We start from the raw sequence: 23096 nt of genomic DNA, 5'->3' as shown, positions 1-23096 counted from the left end.
TAAATTTTTTTTTAATATTCCTCATTGTTTCCATTAAACAACCTGTTGACTGAAGCAGCTGCCCACGATGGTTTCATTTAGTGCAGAAGAAAAGTCACATGTTGCATTAAACGCCTTCTTTTATGTAAACAGAGTCTGAAACAGAAAGTCTGAGTTGACAAAGAAAGTTGATAACCACCTTTGTGATACACGTCATCTCTGGCTGGGGAGTTAGTAGTTTGTCACCCAGCTTACACAAAGAAAGCCCGGCTATGTCAAACTTGCTTCGTAGTAGACCCCTCTGAGCACACATTTGTAATACAACTTTATTAACATTGCAGCAGTTTCACCACTATTCAACTTTGAACCGTTGGCCAATCTCAGCATGTTCCCAGCTAAAGACACGGACCACAGGTCCGGCTGTCGAAAACCAACACACATGTAACCAATCAAAAACCCATCCTTTCATGTTCCAACATTTATTTGCAGGTCATGCAAGTCATAAACAAAATGGCACCATGTGGTAACAGGGCATCCACAGCAAACAGCTGATCAAAAGACGACAGCGTGTTTATAGGAAGTCTAAGAGATAACCAGTGAAGCTGAGGTCAGGAAACCAGACCGCCTATATGGTGCAGACACACACACACACACAGGAAGGAGGCTTCATGAGGAGCGCTGTAAATCATAGCAACTCACTTATCCACAGGAGAGAGAAACGAGCGTTGTGGTACCGAGGCGGCATCGTGTTTGCTGGTCAGATTTACTGCAGTTATCCTGCAGATTGTGCCATTACTCAATGGTCTGTCCGCGGGATTACATTAGGCTCGTACACAGCACCATGCATCAGATTTACTGCCCTATATATCCACCTATTACCCTGGGTGAGGAATAGTGAGGCTGTTGGCAATGGGATTATGGGAAGGTTGAGTTTGTCAATATGACTTTAGGAGACAATTGTAATATTCCCGATTCTTTCATGAGAGATAAAGCTCTTGCGTTAACTAACATGAAGGGCAGCCGTAAAGGTGAGGCAGCGCTTTCTGAGAGAGAGAACTGTTTAGGTCCCACAGACAGATCGCTGCTCCTTCAGTAAACATTGCAGACAAGTGGCGGTGTGGGCTTCACAAGGTTGTTAAGTATCAAGTTCTGAGTTAATGTGTCCCATGGGCGGAGGGAGGGGGGAAACCTTGACTAAGGTGAAATGTCCCCTGACCTTTTTGAACACACACAACAGCCAATCCCAAAGCCAATGTGGTCAGAGGGGGAAACACAGTGAGAGTCCTGTTATGATTGAGCCCTGGCTAAAGGTCAAGCTGGTGTCACTCCCCAGAGAGTCTTCCCCTTCACCCACGCACTCCCTTAGGCATCCAGCAGACATATGGCTAAGCTGGATGAAAAATAAATGATGGCATTTTTGTCGTGGTTATTGCTTCTCTATCTTTTTAGACTCCGAGCCTCATGCCCAAGGTTATCAGTCCTCTGGGCCTGAAGCCAGATCAAACCCAGCCTCCCTTCAAACATTTCCTTCTGTACCTATGACTCCTCTGCACAGAATTGTTCATTCAAACAAAGGTGTCTCAGCAGGCGGGAGGAAGGAATGCTACATTGAGCGACTCCCTACTAATGATTAAACATGACTGAGAGTGTGCAAGTGTTTTAATTTCATTTTCCCCCCCTCGATGAATCATTAACTCTATCGTGCATTCCTGTCATGGTTAATGCAGTGTTTCCAGAGAGGGGAGAAGAGCTCTGGAAAAAGCACTTGTTATCATTGTTTGTGAGGGGTTTTTTTGGCTATCAGTGATTTGTTTAGTTGCTTTAGAGTGCTTTAAAAACTGACAGTGGTCTGCAGGAAGAATGAACTACTCAGCTCTAAGTGCATTTTCAGCAAGTTATAAATTCCATTAAGAAGATAGTTATCACCTCCAACATTTAGCAAAATGATCTGACACCGTGAGTTGTTACATACACTTATTTGCTTCCATGTTGAGAGTAAGAAGACAAATACTGCACTCATCTCTGTATTGTTGGCTGAAGCCAGCAGCCAGTTAGTTTATTGTAACTCAGTTAAAATAAGAAAGAAGGGGAAACGGCAGTCCTGGTCCTTCACCAGCAACTCTAAAGCTCACTAACTAGCATACGAAGTGTGTCAGAAAAGTTTCAGGTCTGGTGTCACAAAAGATATAATTCAAATCCAAACGACAAACTACAAGTTTTCCCCTTCCAAGTAATCCCCCTGGAGTCTAACACACATTCTTCTGGGATCCTCCACAGCTCCGTCATCACAGCCATCTTGATGTCGTCCACGTCTTCAAAACTGATCCCCTTAATGACCCCCTTGAGCTTGGGGAAGAGGAACAAATCCCACGGAGCCAGGTGGGGTGAGTAGGGAGGCTGCTCCAGCATGGAAATGTTCTTCTCAGCCAGGAACTGTTGGATGCTCAGGGCATTGTGAGCAGATGTGATGTCATGGTGAAGCAGCCACGACTTGTCCTGCCACAACTCTCAACTCTTCTCCCGCACTGAACGAAGCAAACGCCGCAGGATCTCCTTGTAGACGTGCTGGTTGATCGTCTGAAGGGGAAAACTGGTAGTTTGGTTTTAAAATATATCTTTTGTGACACCAGTCCTGGAACTTTTTTGACACACCTCGTATCATTTGTTCTCTTGCAGTCTTGTTATCATCATGAGGTTGCCAGCTAGTTTCTGCTCATGTCCAAGAAATAGATTGCCATAGGGGTGTCAGATATATATATATAATCTAAAATACCAACATAGCACTTATCCAGATTATTTTCTCCTGACTAGATCCTTGCTTGTGTTGTATCTACTCTCAGATGTGCGTTTGCTTTGGATAAAAGCTTCTAAAAGCTGCTAAATGAAATTGTAGAATTGTAGAACATCCTGTTAATAATACAAACATACGAGGACATAATATTGTAAATAATCCACCACCAGTAACGATCTGGTGCTCCAATATAGCAGGTGTTAGCACCTTAACACCTATTGTCACCTGACATAAAAACAAAAAAAAGATGAAGAAGATGCACTAATATCATGTTTTGTGACTGACTGTCACGCAACATCATATTGAAGGAGATGATGGGAAGATATTTGTATCTGTATTTACACCCATTCTATGGCATGATGATTATTTTTAGTTCCTCTCTGGTTGTTGATTTAACCCCTAAAAACTATTTTTGTGTGTCAAAGTGACCTATGTCAAAGCTTTTTCCATTAATTTATTACCTTCCCCACCCCAATCTCTGCAGCATCAGCACACCAGCTCACCTGCTACCTGCTCAAACATTCTAACACTACTCTACGCCACATAATCAGAAGTTGTAACATTGGCCTTTTCAGCTACATGTTTGACCCAAAAACTGATTCTGCAGAAGGATAGTACTACAGAAAGCCCAAACTGCTAGCTGACGTGATTGATTCCTAAAGTTTGTTACGTATGAAACCCTCAAAGTCTGAATCTCTATTTTTGTTTCTGTTTGTCATCAGTGAACTGCAGTTTCAAGGTTGAAATGCTCGGCCGTGGTGTTTACTGCTTGTATTGCTAATGATATTGTTTCCAGCATATAAAAAACACCACAAGGAGGTTGCATTTTTCACTAAATGTTGTAATAATAACATCCATGTGAATTCATTTGGCCTTGATCACTGTGTAGTGAGAATCTGATACTGTGACAGCCACAGTCTGGCCCTTACTGAAAACCACAAAGTGTATTTTTTCTAGTTTGTCTTTAGTACGGATCAGACAAATGAGATGTCACATGCTAACTGGTGAAAGGAGCCTATCAGCACCTTTTTAAACACAATGTAATTGTGTTACATTTAAACAGTACCAGGATAGTAATAATTGAATTTCCCTTCTGGGATGAATAAAGTGTTTTTCATTTCATTCATAGCTGTTCCCTCCTGTTTCCAATGTTAATGCTAAGCTAAGCTAAGTTCACCGACTGCTGTAGTCTTATATTTAACAGAGAGCTATGACTGTGGTAATAATCTTCCCATCTAACTCCCAAAAAGAAAGTAACTGAGCTTCTTCTCCAAAATGTCGAGCTTTTCCTTTACCAGACAGACAAACTGTACCAACAATGGCTGGAGTATTGTATTAATAACATGAGTTTGTGTAACAGCTGTTTTGTTTCCACAACATAGTCCCTCCGTGCCGCTGTCTCCCATCATTCTATCTGAAAGCTAAGCTGAAAAACAGGTGCCACTGGACAGTGGGAGAGTGTTCGGAACCACGCCTTCCTCCTCAGGCTATACATTCCTACACTTAAGCACGAACTGGAGACCTGAAAAACAGCAAGACCTTGCGTGGGTCCCAAACCCCTGCTGCATTTCCTTCCTGCCACACACTCATACACCAAACACTCAGAAGACACACACATATGGATGCTGACATGCAGCCCCCACACTCAGATGAACAAATGTGAGCAACAGCTCTCACATATTTCCATCCATAGACACACATACACACACATGTGTACACTGCACATATGCAAACCCTCAACCTCCACACTCCCACCCCTAAATGAAGAACAAAGAAGATGAAATGCTCAGACCAGTTGTTCCATGGTATATATTTAGTACAAACATACAGAATGTGGTCCAATTGTGGCTGTAATTGCAATTCCATCCTCTGTTATGTGGAGCTGAAGCCCAAAGTTTATGTAAAAATGAGCTTGTAACTGATACAAGAACTTCACACGCTGTGGTGTTTTGGAGGAAACATATTAGATGACTGAATTGTTCCTCCCTTCATACCAAAACTTATTGGCAGCTTAGCCAGTGTCACTTGTTTCCTTGCTGTTGCAAACATCTCTGAGCAGCGATATGGCTGTGCCCTCATTATGGACTATTCTGCATTGGTGCGATACTGACTGCTGAGACAAAGGGCTGGAAAAGCTTATGGAACTAAATGACATATTATTAGATCTTGCTGATGCATTATTCATATCTTCTTCTAAAATTAGGTTTCATTTGTGCCAGCCACTAACTTAAGTTACAGCAAGAAAATATGGAGTTCATTGTCTTTTGTCTCCATGGGGAGTGCAAAAGTTCACTCGACATTCTGCAATTCAGCAAAGTGCCGAGGAGCAGCCGAGGCGCTAACGTTATCGCCGCAGCAGCACAATACGTTTGGCACTGTAATGCGGCTGCCTGCTATTTGTGTAGTACGTGTGCATAAATACATGTAGGTTTCTGTGGCAGATTCCTGGTTTAGTGGACAGGGCTGAGTAGATTATGTTTAATTCCTGTGAAAGGTCATTTGAGCCCAGTGAGAGTCCTGGCTGGAGTTTAAACAGACCACACTGTCTTCCACAGACACTACCACCACTCAGAACATACTGGCTTCATAGCAACTCCCAGCTCCATGGCAACGGGCAGCTCGGCCGTCACCGTGCAGCGAGGACTCGGCGTGAGAGCGTGCTGTGTTTCATATTCAGCCAATGTCCTGCTCTGTATGTTCTGTTCCCCGGTCTAGCTAATGTGGATTAATATTCATAGAAATGCAACATCTAGTCTTTCTGAGGATGCTGTATAAAAATAAAAATCTCTCATTTTCATTCTTGCAAGACTACACTGTACAGTCGAGCCTATTCCAAGTCACTGCCTACTGTGCAAGTACAGTAACAAGTCTGAGAGATTATGTGTAATGGGACTATTATGATGCACTCAGTCTACAATGGCCAGTCCATTTCTATTATCACACATTCACATCAGGAACTCCACATAGCATCCACCCACCCACCCCATCCCATCAGCCCGTTTCAAAGGATGCCTTCAGAGGACTTTGCGGAGCCATTCGGGATGTACGACAAACCACAAAGCAGAGCAAGAAGAAGTACATAGGCCTAACCCACTCAATTAAATGGATATTATGAGGCAGCAAAACAAACATTGGAATCATGAGAAGTAGAGGAAGGGGTGAAGTCTTTCTTTTTTTTTTTGGGTGGGGGGCAGTATGGTGATGGGGGAGGGGATGGTGGTTGGTTTGGTGAGAAAAAAAAACAGGAAACTGGGACATAAATTGCAAATTACATTCCATGTGTGTTGTGTGGGTTAAGGGCTCCAGAGCAGGGGACTCTGGGGGCAGCAGCAACTGCATTCGGGTCTTTGTCTCTGTGGCTCTCAGAGACTGGTGTTGGCTTACAGTTGGGCCCGGGGAATACGCATTTAAAGGCCGGAACTCGCTTTTTTTTTTTTTTTTCCTTTGCTGTAACTCTGGGCAGGGACTGAAAGTGAACTCAATTCTCTTGTGCCAGAAGTTATCAGATACAGTTTTTTGTGCTTTTTAAATTTGCATTACTCAAGCATGAATAGAGGCAGAGTCACAACAGTGATTTACAGCCGGCTGTCAGTGCAATTACACACCTAATGCAAGAGTGTATGTTTTTGTGCTGATACAGTGGGACAGAGTTTGTCAGTATCATCTGTCACTTTACCAGAGTGACACTTTTCAGATGTTTAAAGGGTGTGTCTAAGACCTAAAGGGGTTAAGGATCAGGTGCTCTCCAGCCCTTTCAGGAAATGTATAGGATCTGCGGCATAATAATCCAAAATAAAGGGGGAGGTCAGATTGCTCCTCTATTGTTCTGTGGTTGCTTTAAATTCCTCTCTGCTCATTTCTTTCTCAGGATGGCTGTCGTCTGCCAAGTCGGGGCACTCAAGCTCTTTATTTACATGGATCTGTTTAATGTCAGTGCTGGTGCCAGATGCATGCCTTGATAAGGTCACAACAGGATGTTGACACTATACACTGGCATGTTGTGCACTCACCTTTTAGAATGAAATTCACTCTCTAGATAATGCGAAATTGTAAATACAAAGCTTTTAAGCTTGGATTAACAATGAAAATGAAACGTGTGCAAAGGTACTCAGTTCAGTGGTGAAGACTGTCAGACATGTGGCCTCCAACAAAGATATATGAGGCAGATTTGATGTTACATTACAACGCATGGAATGCAGCTTAACCTGTTGAGTTTTCTGTGTTTTGTTCCATACATATATGCAGTTATGGAGGCTTTCACTATCTGACACAGAACGTGCACATAAATAAGGACCTGTGAGTAGCAAACAGTATTAACATTTTGAAATACAGCACCTGAGCAGAATGCATCCAAGAGCATGAAATCCTCTACTAAGTACCTGAGACTGTTTCGTGATGAACAGCGAAAGCTTCTGCAGTTTGGCCTGTGGAATGTGAACAGTGAACTACAATCCCCATAGGGCTTTATTTTACTGGGGATGAAGGAGAGATTACCTCTGGGTGAGAGAAACTCCTGGAGCGTGAGGAGATGCAGAGTGGGAGCTCAGCTCATCAATTAGAGGAGGTCAGAGACGCCGGATTTTAGCCAGGAGTCAGCCAATAAAGCACACATGATGAAAGATCACGTTCTTCGATGGAGCTACAGAGAAGTAGGGCAAGAGATGGAGCTGCAGTTGGTCTCTTGACACCAAAGGTTCCAAAGAAAGATGGGGGGGGAAAAAAAGAGGACCAGGGGTGGTGGGGAGGGGATTCAAGAGAAGGAAAGGATACTTAAAAAACTCTGGCCTGTTCCATGAACTCTCTAAAGGGATTAAGGGTTTAATGAACTGCCTATTGGGGTCCAGAAGTTTGAGCAATAGGCAGTGGAGCAAGGCAGAGGGTGGCTGTCACAAGAGCGCTCATGTGAGGACGGGCCATGCGTCTATTAGCTTGGAGGAGTTCAAGAGGACTCACTCCCAGAGTCCCTCAGCCTCAAAATATCTCGCTAATGCAGTTAAAACCCAGATAATTTAGTTAAAAATCGTTTCTGGCCTTTGGTGAAGGTGATAAAAGCAATGAAGCTGAGTTTAAGTCTGTGAATAACAATAATTTAATCGTCAAATAATCTGCAAATTGTGTTCTCAATGACTCAATCAGTTTTTGGGCCTGAAAAAATGTCATAAAGTAGTGAATAATATTATTCAGTGTTTCCAAAAGCCTAAAATGATGTCCCACAACCTAAAGATTATACAGTTTACTGTCACAGAGGAGAAAAGAAACTGCAAAATATTCACATTTTAGAGTCTGAGGGAGTTTTTATTCCTAAATCAGAATCATTGACTTTTAATAATAGTTAAAAATAAACCGATTAATCAATAAATCACTGGAGCTTTAGAAGTGTTTAAGATTTCTGAGAGGTGTAAACAGCAAATTCAGATCACAATATCCAACAGTATCCTGATGCTGCATCTAATGTTTGATGTGAAGTCAAACCCAGTTTTGCGAGAGCAAAAGGTGCAATGAAACTGAGTTTAAGGCTGCAAATAACAACTATTTTCATTGCCAACTAATCAATCAATTATTTCCCCCAGTGATCGATTGGGTGTTTGGTCCAAAAAATACCAGAAAGTGTTGATCAGTGTTTCTCAAAGCCAACTATGACATCCCACAACCCAAAGTCATTCAGTTTACTGTCACAGAGGAGTCAAGATAACAAAAAATAGAAAAAATTTAAGAAGCTGGAATCAGAGACTTTCAGCCACAATCAAAATAGATGCCAATTAATTTAACAGCTACCAATAAATGACTGATTAACCGATCAATGATCGCAACTTCAGAAAACAGAAAATTCATAATCAATCACAGCAGGGTCCTGACATTTCATAAAGTCTTATGATAATGATGCTTATAACATAAACCTGTGCTGACTGAAAGAATTTCCATAATGAGCCCACTTAACTGTTAATAAACTGGACATGTTGGCTCAAAACTAGAAAGAGAACTATTATCTGACATCAAGCAATAAGTTTCATACAACTGAACACATCATGCTGCTGTTTCAATGCATGAGGAAATTTAGATTTTTGAAACAAGAGTCCCAGCATTATAGTATTGTTTTCTATGTACTGCCAGTCATTTCCTCAAATGAGCTTGGAGATTCAGTGAGTGATTTATTTGTATCAGTCGAAACCAAATGAGTCAAAGTGAAAACAGACAGAGAGGAAAAGGGAGATTTTATACTTGTAACCGCAGTCTTGCAGAGTGTGAATGCACTTGTTTCAGATGGGTGAGGAGAGCAGAGAGAAAGGGAGGGAGATCAGGGAGGGCAGAGAGAGAGAGAGAGAGAGAGACGGAGGGAGGCAGACACCGACACCTAGGCAGTGACACGGAGTGCGCAGCGGGGACAGGCGGCTCTCCATGGGGAGGTCTCAGTGAGCAGCAGCTACCTGTTGGAGAGGAGAGAGAGAGAGAGAGAGAGCCGTGGCCGGACCCACGCTGATCGTGGAAGCCCGACTGCACTTGTGAAGGGGAGAAGAAGAAAAAAAACAAAAAACAACCCAAACATGTCTCCGAGACTATTATTCTGCGCTGTTTTGTGCGCGTACCACGGGACGCAAACCTGCAGTGGATTTAATATCGATGAACGCTTCCCGGTGATCAAAGAGGGAAAAACCAAAGGAAGCCTGTTTGGATTCTCGGTGGCTTTGCATCAGCAGACGGAAGGCTCCAGAAAATACCTGTAAGTTATGGCGTGTGCATGTTTCAGAAAATGTTTAGAGGATGTCGAGCAGGTTACGCACACCTTACGACGCACAGCTTTTTTTTGTGCGCCTTGGAGAAGCGCATTGTACACACACACACACACACACAAAATCCCGGCGGTGACGCTATGGAGGCTCCAGCAGTGCGTTTAACACCTGTCGCCCGTTTATAAAGTGCACCAGAGAGTCTCTTTACATCTCATACTGCCTTTTTTTGTGGCTCCTCTCAGTGGAACAACCTGCTGGACAGTCAAGTGCAGGTTTAAACTGCTGTAGATTTATGTAGGCCTACCATCAGAGACACATTTTCCAGAAATATTTAACAGGTATTTTGCATGTTTCTCAGCTCTAAGTGAAGTGCATTTGACTCAACCTGTGGAAACCTGCCATATAAGAGCTCAGACATGTGAGCTGTTAGAATATGTTGTCCACAAAAAGGCCTTATTATAATCTATCACAGCCCTTATTCTTGCTCACAGATTCTCCATTTCTGTTGTTTTTAGCTGACATATGTCTGTTCCAGCCTGGATCTTACAGCCTTACAGTCATTGCAGCAATCACCTGACCATGTCTTGCTGCTAACAATGGATAAATGAGATTAACATTTAATCACACCTGCCTTGTTTCAAGTGAAACATCTGGACCAGGTGAACTGTACGGAGCAGGAGCTGCGTCTAAAGTGATTCCAATGCAACAAGTGTCCTTTATTCTTTTATCCACCCCCACCCACCACCAACACAAACACATGTTTTGATCAGTGGTGCCTCACTTGCATGTAGTATACAGAGTTTGCCACTGGACAACTGTTTTTAACTGCATCTCCATGAGACTGGAAAGCTTCTCTGAGCTTAAAGGGGGGATTTTAAGCTTAATGTGTGAACAAGATTTGTGACACCACATTACTAGTTTGGAAGCCAGTTCTGGTTCAACAGACAACGTACTCAGGTGGGATTGAATTGGATCATTAACTGTATTCATCTACAAATAGATACAGTGAACTTTCAGTGATGTAGGAGACACCTTGGGAGCAGAAATTTAACTTTTGAAATGAGAAGTAGTTGTATATTCATATATTCAGCATTTGTAATGTGAGAGGTGTTAAATGTAAATGGATTTCATTCAGCGTAGAAGTTCTCCTGTTGACTTGTTAACTGCACCTTGGTTGATTAATTTGATCAGTCATCTCAAAACTAGTTAAATTGAGTTACCTGAACTTGAGAAAACAAGTTCAATAAACTTAAGATTTTAAGTTGAATCAACTAGTCATTCTATAGTTTGAGACAGTCTTGTTTTCTTGTACATTTTCTGAGTTTAAAGAGTTTCTTCTTCTTTTAACATTGAAAGCTTAGAGCTGCAGAGTCTATATAAATACAGTCTGTGAGGATGCTCAGTGGGACAAAGTCTAGCTGAAGTCAGTAGTAATCTTTGTCATGCTTAAATTTGCTTCGATTATTATGAAAAGAAACAGCAATAACTTAATTTAAACAAAGACACAAAGCAAGTTTCCACCAAGTCTTTCTTCTCGAAATGCAAGAAACAAGAGTCTCTGGGGAGTTTTAACTCTCGAACAGTGCATCCTGGGAAGTCTGATTATGCGCCGGTCTTGTTTCATACAAACTTAATTGAAGGAGTTGAGTGAACTCTCAGCTGCTCATTCATTTAATTCATCCTTTTAAGTCAAAATGGCTCAAGTTGTAAGAACTCGTACTTCTAAGTTCTTAAATGGCATCAAAATAAAAACTCATTAACTAAAAATGAGAAAAAAAATCTCTATTTACATTCAGCAAACTAGAAAAAACAAGTTGATTTTAAGACATTCCTTTATGATGTTTGAGCCAGACAGAAGTGTGTTTTCTAATAAATGTGTTTATTGGCCTCTAACACTGTCGGGAGCCACTAAGACATATGTGGAGTCAACAGTGCTTGAAAGAATTTACATGAATGTAAATGCTTAGTGCCTAGTTGATGTTCAAGGACATGAACGTGTGTGACACATCTTTCCTGTCTTCCTCTACAGCGTCTTTAATGAAAGCTCTATCATTGTTTAGTGTAGGATTTCACTCGGCAGATTACAGTGGCCCCTTCATCCTTCCGCATCCACGATCACACAGCATGCTCATAACATGCTGTTATCTGTGTCCTCGTTCTGCTTTGAAGAGTAAGGCAGGAAGAAAATTGCAAACCCAAAGCTCACTTCCTCTGTCTTGTCAGCAGCAGTGAAGTGAATCAGAATGTAAGGTTTATCAGCCTAATCTCTGCAAAGTGGCGGGTTGATGTGCATTACAGAGATTTCCCCAGTCGGTAAAGTGGATAGCAGTGTCCAGCTGACATATGATCAATGTGCCATCTTGGCTTTGTCCCCAGAGGGATGGCGTCGCCATCGACAGTCTGAAACCCAAGTAGAGGACCACATGGCCGTGATAATGAGACTGGTGGCCTGTAGGGACTTGGAGGTCGTGAAAAGACTCATCGGTTGAAGCAAATTTGTGCTTAGTTAGACTGACCTGGTCGATCTGATTTTGTTATATTTTCAAACTAATATGGGGCGACTATGATGTTCAAATGATGTAGAAAACGCATTAAGCATGTCAAGGTCAATAAGGTCTGCAGGGTTGATGGTTAAATTCACGGTTTGCTGTTTTTTTGTTTTAATCCGATGATCATGGCTTCATTTGATAACTTTCATCGCTTTCTTGCAGTAAATGAGAACACTGATATCTGTAGCTGTAAATATAGAAACAGGAAGAGCCAGGCTATCAAAGTCTAGCTACCAGCAACTCCAAAGCTCACAAATTGCAACAAAAGACGAGCTAATTGCCCCTCGTTGCAGCTTTTATGGCAAGCTAAGTTAAGCTGCTCCTGTCTGGTTGTTCATATTTAGGCTTGCGTGTGCACATTCTAATAACATCAGTTTTCATATCTAACATTCAGCAAGAAAGCAAGTAGTGTTCCCCAAACTGAAAAACTATATTGTTGTTTTTCAAGCTGTGAGAGAGAGAGAGAAGTAGCGTGCTTGTATTGCTTAAACCAATCACAGTTGTCTGATTGGGCGAGACAACAGGATGCATTTGCAGCGTTCCCTCGAAATAGAGGCAGGGGAATTATTCTGGTGAAACATTTGCATGCACAGCGAAAAGATCTGCCATTGAAGTGGAAAATTCACTTTAAAAATTTGCATGGCTGCTAGATTTTATGATCTAAACCTTCTGCAAAACTTTAGTAATTTGCTATCTCATTGTTTCCCATACAGAAGGGTATTTTGAATATTGCAATGCATGAATAGCACAAAGTGAAATGCATGACCAAAGGCAAGCTGGTACCCATAGTCTACATCCCATGAGGTCAGTGTTTGGACTCCACACCTGCACCAGGAATTCTCCAATTTACTCAGATTTTCTTGGTAAATGAATTCTCTTCTTGTTATCAGCTCATTAGACAGGCCATTCTTCTCGTGAAATGTTTTGTTGTCGACAGTGGAATCTCCTTTTTCTCTCTATCTGGCAGACAGGCAGAGGCAGATAGCGAGCCACCAGTGCTCACAGACTTCCAGCTCCGAGGCCTCGTCGTGTACATACTCTGTGATTCTGTAAAGATGCATAACAATATATACTGATGTTGTCTCCCATGTTTGAGCTGGGGTTGGTTTTACAGTCTTGTCTGTTTCCTCTTTGTTGTCTGGATTTCTTTTGTGGCCCCCAGATCTGTCTGACTGCACCACAGAGCTGTTAGCGACATGTTTTCTCATCGCTGAACAACTGTGAATATTTGAAAAATGCAAGAACTGGGCTAATAAACCAGTCGTGACATGTGCAGTGTTTCAAGTGGCCGTTCTTTCTGCATGCATGAGTCAGACGGAGTTCAGGATAAAAGTCAAGACAGAGGGGTTTTTCACTCCCCCTTCTGCAATAAAGTTTTTACTTAACCCTTCTAAGATGTAGTCTATTATCCAATTAGTCTGAAACCAGCAGTGTATTTTGGCTGAGCTGAGGCAATTTATAAAATGTATCTTGAACCGAGGGGGGGTTCCATGTCCAATTAGAAGACCGCAACATTGCTTCTTGTTGGGGAATGGCTGCACCTGAATAATCTTAAAGCTACCTGAGGCCAATTTGTAGTGGGTATTCACCTCCCCGCTCCCTCTCCCTCTCTCTCTTTGAATCACCAATTTCAGGTCTCAGAGATTTTTGCCTGAGAAGGCTTTTTGTGTTCTCTCTTGTGGCAGGGAGGAGGGACTGGGCAGTCAGCTGGCCACCTATTGGCTCTTCCAGTCCCCTGACCCCATGGTATGCTTGGAATGTATTACCCTTCTGTGCACAGTCACAACCTGCCAGGTTTCAGGTTGAGACAAGACAGGAGTGAGAATGATGATCCAGGGACCATCGGGGAACACACACAAACCCTCCAAATGACAAACTTGTTCTGTTTACCCTTCACTGCATAAAGTTTCGTATGATTCATGAATGAAAATCCCGGTGAGCTGAGAAAAATAATTTAGTTCCTCTGACTAATAAATATTGAATCAGGGCAGAAGTGCGTTTGCTTTTCCAGCTCATCTCTGTCTGACTGCTGCAGCTTGAGGCCATGAAAGTCAGCCATTTAATTTGATGGGGCCTTCCCCGTTCTGCTGTGAGGTGCAAATTAAAGTGCTCTGCCTGCTGTAGGGTTTATAGACGCATACAGATCTGATGTTCGGTTAGAACACGCACAACAACACGCTCAGCTTTTCCCCCCCAAACCTCGCAGACGTTGATGGACATGATGATCTAATTCCTGAATAAAATCTGTCTTTTGCAAAGTTAAAGCAATGCAGCTGATGAGGGCAGTGAATGCTCACGGTGTAGTATAACATTTCAATGTCTGTTAAATATAAGAAGGAAAACTTGTTAACTTGTTTTTTATGCTCGAGGGCATGTTACGGGAGAAATTAGGAGTCAGCGCAATTCCTGTGAATTTCCACCTCGAAACTCCAAAATATCGATGACCGCCTCAGAAACACAAATTCAGATTTCCATGGTAACGTAATAAACCAATCCCAGGGTGCGGCTTTCTGCATGATTGTTCTTCTTCACAGTCAGTTTCCAGTGTGAACATGTGTGCCTGAATTACTCCAATGTTGCACCTTGCGATTGCGTGGCTTGGAGTAGTTCTACAGTGTTTGCCAGTGATAGGTGAGCTGGTGTGCTTGAGCTGCAGCCATCTATCACACACAGAAAGCAGTTTTTAGGAGATGATGACTAAAACTTTAGAGATATGACGAAAGACATTAGAGTCAAAAACCTGTCTTTTAAATGTCGATTATTCCCCTGTGGTTGACTTTAAAGATAGTTTCTCTCTTAACTGTTGCGCTAAAGTTCCTTTTTCGTGGGGATTACAATGCACTTCAGTGGTTACACATATAGTGGTTTGGGCTTTTTTCAAAGAATGACACACATATAATATTGTGTGTTAGGCCAAAAAGCCTCTGAATGTTCAACAGAACTGTGCCTTAATGGATCCAGAGTAGGTACTGGACTGTCTGCTGTTTTGTCGCTGACAGTCATAACGTCTAAAGTTAAAAAGTAGATTTATGGACAAATTGTCATTTAAACTCACCCAATGTGAGTACTGAAGCTAAGTGTGATATAAATGATGGGTATGCACTTGGCCATGATCCAACATTCCTCACTAGACAAATGCTAGTGGTCTTTGTCTCTGAAGTAGGTCTATCAGAGCAGTAGTGTCGTGCCACAATGAAGCACTTTCAGATAACAACCCCGTGTTGTCCATCAGACCTTCAAACATGAATTACATGAGAGCAAGTTCTTACTGATGTGTTCCTGTGAAAAGGAGGCATCACAGATTTCATTTGAGTGGCATTTGATAAATACGTTTGCATAAATGAAATTTGAAAGAAAGCCAACAGTTGCTCCAATAGCTTATAAGTGATCGTCTGTGAAGCATTTGTAAATTAGTTTTTAGCCATTTTTAAACATCTATAAAGAGTGCCTTATTTAAATGGGCTTCCAACCATAAAAAAATATGAAAACAAGCTGGAAAAGTACGGCAAATAATAGACAGAAAATCCAGACAGAGAAGTAGGTTTGTAGGTTACAGTCTGGTTAGAATGGTTTTACGCAAAGACCTCAGTTGAGTTAAGTCTGTTCATGGTGATTGGCCCTAATCTGTAAGGTGTTTATTCACTGTATCCAATCAGTTGGTAATGGCATGAATTGCATTTTGTGTAGCAGCAGAGTGAATGACGGCTTCTAATAACACGTTGAAATGGATCCCAGCAAGACCTCAGGCCTCCTGCTAATCTCCACAGAGGAGAATCTCAATGGTGGGGCTTTCATTGGGAAAACCTGCAGGGAGGACTGTTTCTATCTTAACAAAACTGTAAGAGATCCCCTTTTCTTCCCCCTTGGTTGTACAAATGCCCTCAACAGCATGGAAAAGAAGCTGGTGCAGCTCGCCTCTGGGCTAATGAGGGCTACCTGTAGCTAGAAAAACTATGTGCTTCAATACCTTTTCCCTCGTCGCTGCATTTTTCATCTTTGAAGAGCGAAGTGATCCCGAGGTGTCAGTTTACGCCTGGTATGTGTCCGGAGAAGGCAGCGTGTGTCTTTAAAGATACGAAATGTGCTGACGAAATTCTATGAAATTCCAGCTGTTTACTGGTGATAAATGACAAAACTAAATTAAATATGTAACTGTTAAAGATGACATATTCGTCGTTGGAAGTTTTCCAAGAGGCCTCAGCAGGTAAATGCAGATGTTTCATGCGCACACCTGCACTGCTTTTATATAAGCTGAGTAACATGCGAGACAAAACTTGGCACTTTCCAGACACGCCGGTGGTGCTGTCATCTCCATTATAGCATTGCTTATTGCTGCTGTCCACCTGTATGTCCCCCCTCACCACCACCACCACCACCACCCCATCTCCTCTTTTACATACAGCCGAGGTCAAAATGTTAATGGAAACACTGTTACTGATACTGTGAGTCTCTTGTGAATTCTGGCTGCCTGATGTGCGCTGCTGTGGTGCAGGGTCACTGACAAACATGCATCCAGACGCGCTCCAGCTGTGTGAGTCTGTTAATATGTGTATTCTTCTTCGTTTGCATGCATTTGTGTGTATTTCTTCATGTCAGTTTGGTAGATAGCATGTTTGTGTGTGCGTGTAAATCGCGTGGATCCGCACCGTTCACATCTGGTGGGCGAAGTTAGCCGACATGAGCCAAAATAACATTGTCCTTGTCAGACAAGGTTTTACTTGTCGCTAATGAAAAGTGAGTTAGTTTATTATCAGGGGATGACCTGCCATGTTTAATTTGTCAGCGGGGGTTTAAATGAGTTTGCTCTCCTGTTACTGATTCACCAGAGGCAGATGGTGGTCTTCAAACAGGATGTTTGTCCAGCTGAGGTGCCCTGTTACACTGTCTGGGTGTCTGTGTACAGGTGCAAACTGATATTTTATTTTATTTAACAGTTTCCTCCTTTGATTAACAGTTGTATGCGCTACAGAAATTTCCCATCCATCTATCTATTTTCTATACACCGCTTAATCCTCACTAGGGTCGCTGGAGTCTATCCCAGCTGACTTGGGGTGAAGGCAGGGGACACCCTGGACAGGTCACCAGTCTATCACAGGGCTACACTTAGAGACAGACCCTTGTTACTAAATTCTGATTTATCGATACAATACAACTTTACAACAATTTTATTTTTCCAACTTGAGGCAATTTGTTTGGAGCAGCTTGTTGGACACGTTGGAACATGTAGTCAAACAAGTGAGATGAATGTGAAATAAAAAGCTAAATGTGCAGTAAATGTATAAAAAATTGCAATAAATAGTATTGATAGCCTGCATTCACATAATAAATACAATGAAATACTGAGTCAAAGTCTCACACAGAGATGACAGTATCTCATTTCCTCTGTGCAGACTCGGTCTGCTTCTTCGCTCAAAACCAAGCATGGCAAGTCATACAAGGTTAAAAGTAGCCTCAGAAGACTTGACAGAGGTGAGAGGGCGACATAAAAAGCAGCTCACTTGTTTTCATCTCAGCCCTGAACTTCAGAAGCCATCAGTGATCTCAGGGGAATGAGACAGAAAAATACACATTTAACGAAAAACAGAAAAAGAAACAAGAGATGACAGCGTTGCTCTGCTGAACTCCCCATTCTCAGTGTTTTATCCTCCCAGGTGGAGTTCGGTTTTCGTGAAACTACAGTTTAACCACAACTCAAGTAGACGGAGGGTGTGCACACACTTCTTTTCACTCTGTCACGTTAGTTAAACATTTACCCCCCTCATAATAAAGTCTTAACAAAGAGATGCAGAGTGACGTCTGTTCTGTCTTGTTGGACTGTAGATCTGTGCTGCTGATGTTTTTGTGTGCTGATGGTTGTAATGATTAAGTTGCTGTGGTCGGATGTTGTTGTTTGTGGCGAGGCAGGTTTATTTGTGTAGCATAATTTGTACCTGAGGAAATTCAAAGTGCTTCACACAAAACTATGAGAGGACAGATAAAATGAGTCCACAGAACAAAGCAAAGAGGCAGATAAAATCAATCATCATTCATTATTAATTAGAAGAGTAGTGTGATGGCTTGTTGAGATATAAACCAACACTTTGTTAATATTCTAATAATTACACACCTTAATGCCAAGACTTTACAACAAATAGGCGTAAAAAAAAGACCTGGGAACCACAGGTGAAGGTGAGACAGTATGACCAGTGCTTTTCCATCAGGTAGTTTTATCCCTGTTTGATCAGAGATGACTCATTTGTTCTGTACGTGTAGACATGCATTAAGTGTGCTAACAGCTAGGCGTGCTTCCTGTGAATAACCTGATAGCAATGTGCGCACTCACCCCCACGTACTGAGAGAGTTTCCTGAAAAGACAATGAACTTATCAGAGTTGTAATACAGTGAAACACATACAGAGAAAACACACACATTTATCATGTGACAGTGGACCAGACTGTAACACATCATGTCTGTCACATCATCCATCTTCTCGTCTTTCACCGATGTCATTACATCATTATAGGAGCATAAAAACATCTCCGGCCTGCTCTCCTCTCGTCCTTTTACTTAATTCAATCTGAAAATTGAGTCGCTCCATTCAATAATATCTCCATTTGTTTGCTTAGCAGACCTAAGTGACGACGTTTCCCTGGAATCAATATGAGTTGACTGTAGTGCAGTATCCTCATACAGTCCTGATGCAGTCAGTAAGCATGTGTGTGTGTGTGTGTTTTGTGTATTTGTGTGTCTGCTGGGATTTTAAGATTAGGGATCAGGATTAATTTCATTTTGTGCATTTGCTCCTTGCCTGTACTTGTTGCTGACCCACCTTGTGTTGCAGTGAGAGGGTTCCAGTATGATGTGCAGGAGGCGCAACAGCCTTATTTTAATTTGATATCGTTCGTCTTCACCTCAGGGAGGCACACCTGCATAGACCTCTTTATAATCATACAAACTGCTTTCATGTGCGTATCTATCTTGCTTGTTCCATTTTTCAATCAGCAAACATGCTTGATTGCACTGAAATGACCCCGTTATGAAGAGCTTCCCGTTTCAGGCCTGTGCAGTCATTTGGGGAAGCAGTTATATGTTCTGTCTGTGATACGAATCTACACGATATCTCAGGTTGTCAAAGTGTGAAGCTGAGTTCCACTGGCTGCCTCTGGCTGAGTTAAATCCTGCATGTGCAGCACTTTTGCAAAATAGTTTTGCATCATTAGCAAACATTTGCAAGCGTTTTTGTTTAAAATCATACACCAGTAAAGCTTTTGTTATCTCTTCACACCACTGACTCTCCACTGAGCTGTTTATTTTCACTAGTCCTCCCTCTGTATCCTCATCCATCATCACCTTTATACTGGAGGCAACGGCTGCACATGTTTACTTGTTTCAAATGACTCTCGCAAAAGCAGGATTACATATTAACCTGCAGAGAAGGTGAACTTGCGGCTGCTCTACATAATAAAGCAAAACAGAATCAAGTAACTATGTCGGTTGTTGAGTCAACACCCTGTGACCTGATTTCTCTAAATTATTGTACCATATTTATCTGATACATCCAACAGAATTGTAGAACGGGTGAGTTGGGAGAAAGTCAGAAAAATGGAAACAAATAGAGTAATCTGACTACTTATATGGGACTATACTTATTATAGGACTCTCGGAGACAAATATACATTTAAGGTAAAAATGAAAATTTAGGTGTAATTTAGAATATCTTGAACACAAAACCTCTTTGAAATTCCTTTTTTTTTTAATGCATGTTTTCTGTATGTTGAATTAAAAAAGAACTTTCCAACATTCATCCCTCGGTGTTAAATGGTTATTACTCATGATATGTGACCAATCAGATGGTTGGTAAAACATTGCTCTTAAGACTCCAGAATGAGGACCACAAATAAGAAAAGTGTTCTGCATCAGAGCTAAAGCAGTTAAAACAAATCAATGATACTAGCAATGGGAAAGAATGCTTAGTAACAGATCTGATAACTGACCAGGTCGATGGTCAGTTGACCTCTGTTGTATATAGTGAACATCGTTCTCTGTAGTTCGTCTACTGTGAGTTTATGCCTGCTGGTAAAAAAAAAAAAAAAAAACAGGCCCTGAGGTTCTCTTAACATGAACCTGCAGATTTCTTTCTTTTTCTTTGCCCTGAGGGCCACAGCCACACCCTGTGACAAGCACGTTGCCTTAAGCCTTATCTGGAAGGTGATCAACCGCTTGTGCAAGACTGACATAGTCACACTCGCTCACAACAGCTGTACAGCACACACGCTACAAAAACACAATGTGCTAAACAATGAGATAAAAGCAGAAAGTTCTCTCTTTTGCTCTTTGCTTTACTCACATTTCCTCTTTGTCACACAATTGCTCTCACCTACCCATTTATAAACATTTACATCTCTTGACATTAAGGGTTTCTGAAGGTGAAAGGCTGTTTGCCTGTTATATACTCTCTGTATTGTGTCTCACAACAGTCCTGTTCAAACTGGATTGAGATGAAAATGAATGTACTTGTCCTGCACACTGTCTCCTCTTGTAAATCTTGCAAAAGCCTATGAGTTAGAAAGGAAATGTCATCCAGAAGGGTTTAGTCATCTTTAATTAAGTTGGATTTCCTGGTTTCACTGTTGTTGGTGTTATTGTGACTCACAAATAGTCAGGTGGGGGGTAAGAATTATGGAGGGGGGGATTATGGCTTAATTTTAATGAACCACCAGAGAGTTATTTGTGTTGAGTCTGACATTTGTTTACCAAACCAACAAGTCCTTGATGGATGGATAAACTGACGTCTGTTTGTTTAGCTCAGCACCACTGATACGGAGATACAGTAGTTCATCTTACTCCCTTCTTCTGGGATTTTCTTTACTCCTGATGTGAAGAATGCAGCCGCGCTCACCTTAGCTGGGTGTGTTTGCCGTAGCAAATGTTTGGTTTAGCCAGCCGCTCCGATCACTTGTTAGGCAGAAGGGGCGAATTTCAACATGTCCTCAGAGTAGGAATGCAGCTGCCCCCCCCCCTCCTTCGCTTCCCTCTGCTGGGCCTTTGACAGGCTGTTTATGAGGAGGTGATGAGCAGGAGAGGAGATAGGAGGCGAGCTCACAATGTTGCAGTTGGAACAGAACGGAATATGAGGTGTGTTGTCATGGTCCAGTCAGCGCTTTATGTCAGGTTTATGTGGCTGCCAAACCCCCGTACATCAAGTGAGAAAATGTAGGTTTGTCAAGCTGAAAGCAACTCTTTTTAGATAATAAAAAAAGTTGACGTCTGAGGATTTCAGCAGACAACAGCAATGTGTAGGACGATTTAGTAATGATGTATGCTCTGGCTGGGTTGCACGATCATCCTCCTTCATGCATCCATGGCTATCATGATAGTAAGGACAGCTCATGTTATTGTTAAGCATTGTTAAGCACTTTAGGAAATAAGCGTATTCACTTTCTTGTTAGGCAACAGGACTGATACCACTCTTATTACAGTAAATATGAAGCCAATAGGTACATCTGTAGCTCAAGTGTCGCAGAGTTGATGGTTCAATTCTAACCTCTCCACATGCTAAAGTGTCCTGGGGCAAGATACTGAACCCCAAGTTACTCCTGATGGCAGGTGAGCACCTTGCATCAGTGTGTTATTGTGTTAGAGCTAAAGGATTTAGAGAAAATTCAGACAGATATTGCGATTAGATTTTCAGTGTAGCTTTTTAAAGTCAAGCTCCAATTCAGTATTCACTGCCTCATAGATTTAAGACGTGTGATGGAGCATTACTGCATGAGATACAATCTGTAGCCTGTCAGACATGTAGGACGGCAGGAATTTGTAAAACCACCGACACAACAGTTTAAACCCCGGATCAAAGCCAAAGTTATTTAAAAAGCTGATATTAAAAAAAACAAGAAAAGTTGAACAAAAGTGTTGTACAAGTGAAACAACAGGCCATAGCTAAATGAATTAAAGCTAAATCTGAATAAAAAGATGAAATTAATACAAGAAAAAAAAATTCACAACACAATTAAAAATGTGTGTTCCTACATAGGAAGGTAAACTGTTCCAGTTATTAGGAGTGTCAGGAACATCCAGGAGCGTCTTGGTGGTTGATCTCAGTGCTCTAAGCGGGTATGAAGATCTAAGAGTTCTGCCAAATAAGGTGGCACCAACCCTTTTAACACCTTAAAAACAAACCATAAAATCTTCTGAAACAGACAGCGGAGGGAGGCCCATACACATTAAGTACATTCTTCTATGTGCTCTACGTTCAACATGTCCACCCTGTGCCTGTCCTTGAGGTTGAAGAACCATGTACACTTTGATTTAGTTTTTATATCAGTGCCAATATCACTACCTTACAAAAAATGTCACTAAACAAATGTTCCAGGCACTTTATAAACACTTTGTTACTGGTTTCCATTGAACTCCACTTTGATTTATTGTTTGAGATTAGTGCCAAAACCACAATCCAAAGAAAATTGGGTTTGCAACAATTTATTTATTTTTTTTAAGTCACAAAAGTAAAACATCTTGAAATATCCTTCAATAACACCCTAGGGTCGAAATTTTCATTTTCCAAGTGTTTCAAGGAGTGCCCTATAAAGGGTTAAAGTAATGAGACAGAAATAAGCTTCTTCTTAATTAAAAGTCTTAAGAGAAAAACAAAAAGTTTTTGGCCGCTGAGGTGATCTGTTGGTCAATTTTGAAAAAGCTGTCAAAGATCAATCCAAGGTTTGTCACAGGAGATCGAACATATGAAGCTAAAGGGTCAAGAGTAGTGTCAGGGTCATCCAAAAGGTCGAGTCGACTAAACATAACAACTACGCTTAAACTTTCTCAGTCTCCATCCATCCATCCATCCATCCATTATCTATACACCGCCTAATTCTCAGTGGGGTCGCGGCGGGGCTTGTTTAGTTTAATTTCTATTTAAATTAAAATGACACTAAACTTCCATTATGAACCCTGCTACCTGAAAATACTGCTGATGTTAGGTCTGTCTTCACTGTATGTCAAACCTCACGGCGCCAATCAGCCGTGTTGAATTTCCACAACAAACACAGGCGACCCACGTGGCTCTGCTGA

The 23096-nt window shown here is 41.7% G+C and overlaps 1 protein-coding gene across 1 annotated transcript in view; it reads left to right on the top strand.

The window, feature by feature from the left end:
* Positions 1-9120: 9120 nt before the first annotated feature.
* The window catches only part of itga3b (integrin, alpha 3b), a 32806-nt gene continuing 18830 nt past the window's right edge, over positions 9121-23096 (top strand). Inside the window, exon 1 of the mRNA XM_008302735.1 lies at positions 9121-9488. Coding sequence (XP_008300957.1) covers positions 9313-9488 — 176 coding nt within the window. The 5' untranslated portion in view covers positions 9121-9312. The remainder of the gene's footprint in view (positions 9489-23096) is intronic.

Source organism: Stegastes partitus, unplaced genomic scaffold (genome assembly GCF_000690725.1).
Source record: "Stegastes partitus isolate 25-593 unplaced genomic scaffold, Stegastes_partitus-1.0.2 Scaffold1866, whole genome shotgun sequence".
Classification (NCBI taxonomy): domain Eukaryota; kingdom Metazoa; phylum Chordata; class Actinopteri; family Pomacentridae; genus Stegastes; species Stegastes partitus.
The sequence above is the reverse complement of the archived record's forward strand: the minus strand, read 5'-3'. Positions and strand labels throughout refer to the sequence as shown.